The 8,747-nt window shown below is 37.5% G+C and overlaps 1 protein-coding gene across 2 annotated transcripts; it reads right to left on the reverse strand.

Moving 5' to 3' along the window:
* Positions 1-209: 209 nt before the first annotated feature.
* Positions 210-8,339, reverse strand: tmem176l.3a (transmembrane protein 176l.3a). Of its 2 annotated transcripts, XR_013799251.1 has the most exons (12): positions 7,882-8,142; positions 7,347-7,546; positions 7,169-7,261; positions 5,695-5,814; positions 4,248-4,343; positions 4,103-4,144; positions 3,909-3,989; positions 3,575-3,631; positions 3,304-3,495; positions 3,105-3,215; positions 2,838-2,994; positions 210-2,281 (listed from the first exon to the last, which is right to left on the reverse strand). XR_013799251.1 is itself a non-coding variant. In XM_079625439.1 (11 exons), the coding sequence occupies exons 2-11, from the start codon at positions 7,518-7,520 to the stop codon at positions 2,932-2,934; spliced, it is 1,029 nt and encodes a 342-aa protein (XP_079481565.1). In that variant the 5' UTR covers positions 7,521-7,546; positions 7,882-8,339; the 3' UTR covers positions 2,190-2,931. The 2 variants fall into 2 exon arrangements, 1 of the variants encoding a protein (XP_079481565.1); XM_079625439.1 differs by having other exon boundaries at positions 2,190-2,994; positions 7,882-8,339.
* Between the last annotated feature and the right edge of the window lie 408 nt (positions 8,340-8,747).

Raw genomic sequence — 8,747 nt, forward strand, 5'->3', positions numbered from 1 at the left:
TAAAACTAAAACTAAGCTATGTATATATGTTGTGTTTCGCTGTCATTTACTTGAACTTAAAAAAATTAATTGAGCAGAATGAGAAAGTCTTACACCACAGAGCCAAAAAAGCAGCACTGAAAATTGAGGATCAAGTCAAAAGAATGCAATGCAATGTTTAAGACTCCAATAATTATCTGTACAATCTATAAAATAAAAGAACAATATTTAAGTTAGACTGACAGTTTTATTGTCAGGAATTTCAAATGTGACATCCAAAATTAAAAACACTGCTGAAAAAACCTATGAACGTTAAATCATGTTTAAAACTGACATCAAAGAAAATATCTCATAAGTCAAGTCACATTTATTTATATAGCGCTTTTTACAATACAGATTGTTTCAAAGCAGCTTTACAGAGATAACAGGAAAATAATGCAGAAGAAAAAGTTTGTTTCCAGAAGAAAATAGCATCACAGTCCAGCTTAAGTAAGTTCAGTGATGTTTCATTTTTGTTAAAAAAAAAAAAAGATTAATTTTGTTAATTTATATGTATGTGTCTGACTCACTCCAAGTGCTGTGTGAACATCCACCACCCACCCTTTGATATCCTGAGATACAGTGCAGAACACACTGGACTGCAGCACAGAGAAGGGTTTGAGGAGACGGTGATGACGTCAAACCCTCGCCCTGAGACACTGTCAGCTCTGATCTACAGTAAACTGAAGACTGCAACATATGCCTGTGGAGGAGTTCAACCTTCTTACAGGTAATAATGGCCAAACCTCCTGTGTGTTTATTGCATGAAAATCTATATGGCAAATGTTTGCCCTATTTCTGTAGAGTCAACAAGGAAGTCTCATGAACAAGAAAATCAATTAGTTATGGAAATCTTTAGTTAATTTCACAGATCTTCAGAAACACAGTATCAGACTTGCTTTATGTGTGATTCTGTGCAAGCTAAGACTTTAGATATACCAAGATGGTTATAGATATACAGGGGTGTTGTAAATATGGCCACCGAATGAACAGACTGTCCTTGAAAGGGATTTTGGTGTAAGTGAAGTTTAACTCTCTCCAGGATTGTTGAAGACGGAGCTGACGGTGGTTCTCGTAATGCTCAAGTTTTGTTCAGTCAATCTAAATGTTGCTGTTCTTGACATTTAAAGAAACCAAATTTATTGTCTGATGTCACTAAAGACAAACAACATTGCTGATGAAAACAAATATTTTTCATATATCACCATTTTCAGTACGTTGTGTCTATGGTTATGATGTAACAAACCCTCAATATTAGTATTTTTTCTTTTAAGGTACGTTTACATGACAACAATGTACTAAAAACGGAAAAGTTTTTCCTTTGCATGTTTTGTGTACAGATTACAACGTTGTCAAAATGATCCCAATTCACACGGACCCGCAAAAACGACAAAAAACGCAGTATCATTCTGCCAGGCCAGTAGTTGGAGATGTCACTTAGTAAAAAAAAAAACCTGAACACGTAAAACGTAACATGCATGATGTCACTGTTTTCACAAATTCACATTTTTGTAGATTATGCAAAGACAATAACAGTAAAAACTTTTATATTTTCAGGCACCACAATGCTATTGATGTGTAAATGAGTGGCCAAATGCATTAACTTTTCATTAACTTTGACCTGGTTGTGTAAACGGCCCCTAAAACACATTAAAACACAATAATCAAGTTAGTTGATCAGATCTGTCATGTTAGTTTATGCTGCAAAGCATTGAATCAGAGAGCATGTTTACATGTACACCAATACGCTGATATCGCACAAAAGTCAGCTTAATATAGTATGCATACAAACCAATAACCCGGCAACACATGTAAATCACGTTTACAAGACTATTAATAAATCAGTTTATTTCCCGGTATTAAAAACGTAATCTTGGCATAATTGTCTGTGCATCAGCTAACAAAAAATATTTCAAACAGAATCATTTATTTTAAAGAGCATAAGCACACTTTAAAAGCACACTATTACACAAAAAGAAGTCTGCAAAGTTTTAAATGATAAAACAATATACTGTTTAAAGTGTTTGGATACTTTCTGGTCAATTGATGAATTACACATGTGGCTACTCTGCTTGGACAATTTTAAATGTTCGACAAAGAGCAGGAAGGTTTGACCTAAAAAAAAGATATTAAAAAGGATGTGTGATCTACAAAAGAAAAAAAATGTGATTGATGCCAAAGTCAAAAATATAATTTATTTAAAAAGCAGCCCTTTTCTTTCTTAAAGAACCAAATACATTTGTGAAAATATGTAACTTCACGTCTAAAGGCGGGCGTACACGGTGCGATTTTTGCTGTTTTTACGAGCTCGCAGATGATTTTTTCACTTGGGAGAAATCGAGTGCAAATCGGTGATGCTCGCATGGTCGCGGCTCGCAGCGTGTGAGAGGAATTACGAGCCGAGCACGTTATGAGCACCTCCCTGTAATTTTTAAACATGTTTTAAAAATTCGTGTCGGCCCCATTTTCACCAGCGTATAGGCTGTCCCCTATTGCCAAATCATACACAATCACAACCACACACACACACACACACACACTTTCTCTCTCATGTTTTTATGTTGAACGGAATGGCTGTTATCTGCATTTGCACAAACATTTCTGTCATTTTTCTATCAAGTTCTAGCCTACCTTCTAGCGGTCTCTGTGTTTAACGCGAAAGCTCACGTGATTGCCGCCGGCTCAGGATAAAATTCGTGCAGGAGGACAGTCATGCCGTGTACCAGCTGCTTTGACGCTATTATCAGTTTAACTGACTCATAACGTGTGCAATATCTCACGACCTCCCGAGTGTCCAAACTCGCACCGTGTACGCCCGCCTTAAGGTGCAGATGGCAACATGAATCATTTAAAAAATACAATTACAAAAACAAAGAAATGTGTTCAAATAAAAATGTGTTTGTGTTTATCTTGTCATGCAGCTCCGGCAGTGGCGTCTTCCAGGAGCGGCTTGTGAAGTTCTGGATCCTCCACCGACTGCAAAACCACAAACAAACATGAACACACAGAGCAGATCTCAGAATCGGTCATGATCACAGTGGATTTGACTGATAGCGGTGATGATGATGATGATGATGATACAGTACCTTTGCATCCTCATACAAAGCTTTCCCAGTCAAAACACAGAAACTGATGGTCACAAAGAGCTGAAGAACCGACAACACTATCATCATGATATCTAGTCCTCCGATGATCATCTAGAGGTGGACATCAGTATTATTAAAAAAAAAAAATTACACATTTTTTTTACACTATCTGAAAAAGATAAATAAATCAAATCATTACCCGATTGAGATCCCTGTAGTACAAACAGGTCTCAAAGTTACTCTCTCCTTGGGCACGCTGATAAGATGAATAATAATAATGACCTTCAACACAGTCTAAACTGTTTCCCATTGCCAGGTCCATTGAATACAGCACACCAGCTGTGATAGCCACGGCAGCACTGATGATGTTCAGAAGCACTAGAAATGCAAGCTGTAAAACACAAACAATAGAAATGACTGATGCTCGGTAAAAAACAAAACACAACAAAAAACTCTTGATTCACACTTACCAGCCTAGGACTAGGAAACTTGACCGCAAGAACACACGCGATTCCAACTAAAAGGAACTAAAAGGCAAATAAAACAAATAAAACTTTGGTCCATCCAAACATGCTTGATTTGACATTATTCTAAAGAAAGGGAATTATCAAAATGTGAATTACAACTTCATTCTAGTAAATATCGTATGAAAATAAATGCAGAAATAAATGTAGGGCATTCTGAAAGCCACATGTCCTTTACCAAGATCAATGTAATATCATTTACTTTTTAAATTAGCTCACTCATTGTACTACATGAACTCATTAAAAAACATAGAAATGATCAGAATGAGAAATGTCTCACCACACCACCGATCCAAAAAGAAGAAACAATGCCAAAACAACCCATTGTCATATATATGACACCGATTATCATCTGTGGAATCTATGGAATAAGAGAACAATGTTCGTACCAGTTTTACACATGACAAAACCCCTGGTATGAACCATTTTGTAAATCTGATAACATCAAAAAAAATATCTAAGTATCTAACTCACTCCAAGTGCTGTGTGGGTGTCTGCCAGCTTCTCTTTAATATCCTGAAATACAGAATTCATTGGACTGTGGCATAAAGTACAAAGAATCTGACACCGTATGGGCCATTTGCTCTTTGGGTTTAAGGTAATGGTGTCAGCCGCTCACCTGAGACACTGTAAGACTCATGTTACAGCTGTGAACCAATGGAAATGGATATTGGCATAGTCCACTTCTGGTTTCTGAAGTTTTTTTCTCCACCAACTGTAAAACCATAAACAAACATGAACACAGACGCAGCTTTTTGAAACGGTCATGATCACAGTGGAGAAATGATAGCTACTGTATAATGATATAACGATAACCATACAGCGTCCACACCAACAGACTATAACGTTCTGTTTATTATAAGCGCATACTGTGGTATGTCTTCTGCTGCTTTCAGTTCTCAAGCTCTTTAAAGAGGACCTATAGTGCTTTTTTACATTTTCATCTTTCTGTAGTGTGTAATGTTGTTGTTCCAGCATCAAAAAGCTCTGCAAAGTTAAAGGGATACTTCACCTCTGGAAAGATTAATGTGTATTTAAAATGGGTCATTTATGTAGAAGAAATGTGAAATTATTTTTGAATTTGGAGCCTTCTAGACTGAGAAAAGCCAGAAAATTTATTTTTGGCTTATGGGGATGAAAGACAACAACTCCCAGAATGCACTTGCTTCGCTGCCCTAGGAGGCCACTCCCAAGCCACGCCTACCGGTAAGAGATCGCAGTAAACAACAAGGCTAGGCTAAGGCTACTAGTGAGTCTCCGTGAGTCTGCCCAGTATTTTGATGTCGCCCAAAATGTCCAGGATTCGGCTTTTGCGTTCTATAGTCGCCATTCATCATGTTTACTGCGGCGAGCAGGACGAGACTGACGGCCGCGGGAGAACGACGCGAGGCCGGTGGCGTGATTGCTGATAAGCGGCACCTGTGAGACACACCAATCTCGTATCTCTCACAGAGGAGCGGGAATTTTCTTAGCAATGCTAAAACGCACATCAACCGATCACTTGTTTAGCGTTCATGTAAACACTACATTCAGATTTACCAATCGGAATGAATTCAGTTAGATTGAAACAAAAGGTGTGCGTGTAAACAATGAATGGCGACTGCAGAAAGCAAAAGCCGAATCCCGGGACGATCTCGACGGCCGGACATGTCCGGGAAAAAGAGGATGGTAACCCCTATTACTCAGCTTTCTCCACAGAACAAGAGCCTGTTAGCTTAGCTTCCAAATAAAAGATGGCTGACACTATTTGTACATTCTGTGAGTGAGATCCCACCCTCTATGGGCGGGTTGAAAACATGCGGATCTAGCGCCTTCTACTGGCTGTAGTTTTAAGCCTCTGGCTAAAAAATCCTCATATGACGTATGACGTTTTTATCATTGGGAAAAAAAATTGTTCTGAAAGTGATTCCAACGATATTGTTCCTCTTTGTTGCTATTGATACAGCAGTGGTTTCAGACTTTCCCATTCTCATAGATTTAGAATGATCAATACATTTTATAGTTATTATCGTCATAGTTATTGTGCTTGGTGTGAGCAGGCCTTAATTGTGGTGATGATACGGTACCTTTGCACTCCCACCCCTCTTGCACAAAGATTTTAAAGTCAAAACCAAGAAACTGACAGCCACGGAGAGCTGAAGAACCGCCAACACCATCACTGTCATATTTAGTCCTCCAAAGGACTCCTAGAGAAAAAGATCAGTGTGTAAAGTCATTAAACGAAAACCAATTAAAATACAGTATGAACACTAGCTCTAATCAAGGCAAATATGTGAATTTAAACAATAACATAGTCATTACAAACACCTGTGACTATTTCTTTCAGTGTGGAGTACGAAGAATTTTACAAATAAGGAAAGTAAAGGAGATGTCCTGTCAAAATCCGAAATTTAGGGGGGGGAAAAGTATCATAAATCCAACTAACAGACCAAAAATTAGGTTGTTATTCAGTAATAAATGATGACATTACAACTAGTGGTTCAACAGATCACAAAACTCACGGTTCGGATCATATTACGGTTTTTGAGTCACGGATCATTTTTCAGATCAGCAAATGAACTAATTATAAGCATTGACAAATACAATATAACAAAGTTACAAATAAAGTAAGGTAGCTCGCACATCACGCCCAGATCACACGCACACAGAAACATTCAGTAGCGCAGAAACTTACTGTCAACACTGTTCTGTGATTTATCAATAAAATAGCTTAGAAACTGAAAAGTTCTAGCCTATATTTCTTTGAACTAAAACCCACAGCTTCACTAGTAGAGAGACGCTGCCAGGTATAATTAATTCACTCTCAATTGCTCTCACTAATGCATTCATATAAATGTAATCTTTACTGTGCTACTTTATCTGTATATGATTTAGAACGAGCCGAAATATAACAACGCAAAGACAAAAGAACGTATGTAGCCTTGCGGCAGCCCTGAATCTTACACCATATGTGTACAACACAACCCGTTTTACAGTCTCAGCTCGAGGTTCAGGCTTATTTGCTCATTAAAGACGTCATCAGCGACTAGTCGACGACGACTCGACTTTAATCACATAAATGTCGACTTAAAAATATCTTTGCTCAACCCCTTTTGTGCGGCTGTGCGTAGAGAAAACAGTGCTCGAACACTGAATTGAGTTATTTTTCCTTCTTTCTTGCGCTGGAATCGTTTACATGTGTAAATTGCTGAGACAAAACATGCAAATTATAAATGTTCACTGTATGATGGTTAAACTTTGCAATTAATCAGTTAATCAACAGCAAACTGCAAGCCGCAATTTAAATTGTATTCTATCTCCTAACCTAGCCTACACATCACAGAAAACGTTATGCTTTTTTTTTTTTTACATTTTCAAAAACAAAAAACATAAATTTAGTATGATTTATAAGCTGTTTTCCTCATGGGGACCAAAAAATGTCTCCACAAGGACAAGGATTTCAGATATTCCCATCTTTGTGGGGACATTTTGTATACCTGAACCACACACACACACACACATTTTACAGCATGAACTGATTAATAAACATAAAAATCTTACCATCCTGCTGGCCCATGCAGATGTCATAAAAAAGAAGATGAAGCCAAAACATCCCAACACAAAATTCATGACTGCAACTACTATCTGTACAATCTATGAAACAAGAGAACAATATTTGTGCCAGTTGATGGACCTCCAGCGTTTAAACTTGATATGCCAAATCAAGTTTCTCACTCACCCCAAAAGTTATCTGGGTGTCTGTCAGCTTTTCTTTCATATCCTCAGATACAAAACACAATGGACTGCAGAACAGAGAAACCAGAATCTGACACAGTCCAGGACATTTGCTCTTTGGGTTTGAGGTGATAGTGAGGACCGTCATTCCCTCAACCTGAGACACTGTCATAGACATGATGCAGATGGAAGTGATTCTTCTACCTGCCCGTAAAGACAAGATAAACAAGTAGGCTCATGCACCAGAAATTCACAACCACCCAAATTAAAATTTTCTTATGATAGTTATGTGAATTCATAACATTTAATTTCACCTTCTCAAACAAGTTCTGGAATATTTATAATTATTCAAAAGCATATTGTGACTGTCGGTTTCTCGTCTGTTTTTTTGTTTTTGTTTTAACAAGGAAGTGAACTTCCACCTGCAAATGTTTGCTATAAAAGCAAGCTGTTCAGATTCAAGTCACTGTTAACTTTTTTTACATTGTACTTTTTTAAGTGAATTTCACAGATTTTAAGAAACACACAAAAAAACTCACCTTATGAATAACTTTAGTAGGCTAACTTCCAGTCCAGACTCCAGACTGAGAGTTGACTTTCCTGATTTGATAGAGGTTGGGTTGTTTTGTCCCTGTCAGTGTTTCACATATTCACATTTCCTTGTTCCTCTTGAAATTTAAATAACAATCATGACGTCACTAAAGACATAAAAAAAACCTGTTGACATTAACGAATATTAAGGCCCTTTAAAGTAGTTATGAAACTTTTACTCAGAGGCTCCAATGCAATTCATGTAGCCTACGCATTGAGGCTTGTGCCTTTTTCAAAATCACATGATCTTTCTGTTCAATCACTTGCGCGTTTCTCTGTGGTTGTCGGAAATTACAAGATGCACCTTGCCTCGCCTGAAAAGTAGGCGAGAGTAAACGACTGCACTGCAGTGAGAGGGGAAGTGAGAAAAGTGCAGGCAAGACGAACAGATCTCTCTTCTCGCAGTGGATCAGACACCTGCGAGATCAAAGACGGATATCGCGGGATTCTCTGGATTCACGCCATGATTCACGCTTGTGCACGGTTTTGCTAATGAACTGGATGTAATTTAAGTTCTGTTGCTTTTATAATTATATGAAAATAAATATAATGAACAAGACAAGTACAGTACTTGTTATTTAATTACATACCAAAGACGTGTTTATCAATATTTTTTTTACTTTGATTACAGACATGTTGTAGCCTAGTTTTTATAAATATGACAACAACAATCAAATAACCCAGATCACACTGTCGGAGAGTTTGGGAATAGGCCTACTCACACATACATAAAAACTAAATATCAGAGTTTTTAATTCAAACATTTTAAAAGAGAACAATACACGGTTGTTTAAACCAATAAGCATTAAAGGGA

This window comes from Phoxinus phoxinus (assembly GCF_949152265.1).
Source record: "Phoxinus phoxinus genome assembly, chromosome: 10".
In the NCBI taxonomy this organism is placed as follows: Eukaryota; Metazoa; Chordata; class Actinopteri; order Cypriniformes; family Leuciscidae; genus Phoxinus; species Phoxinus phoxinus.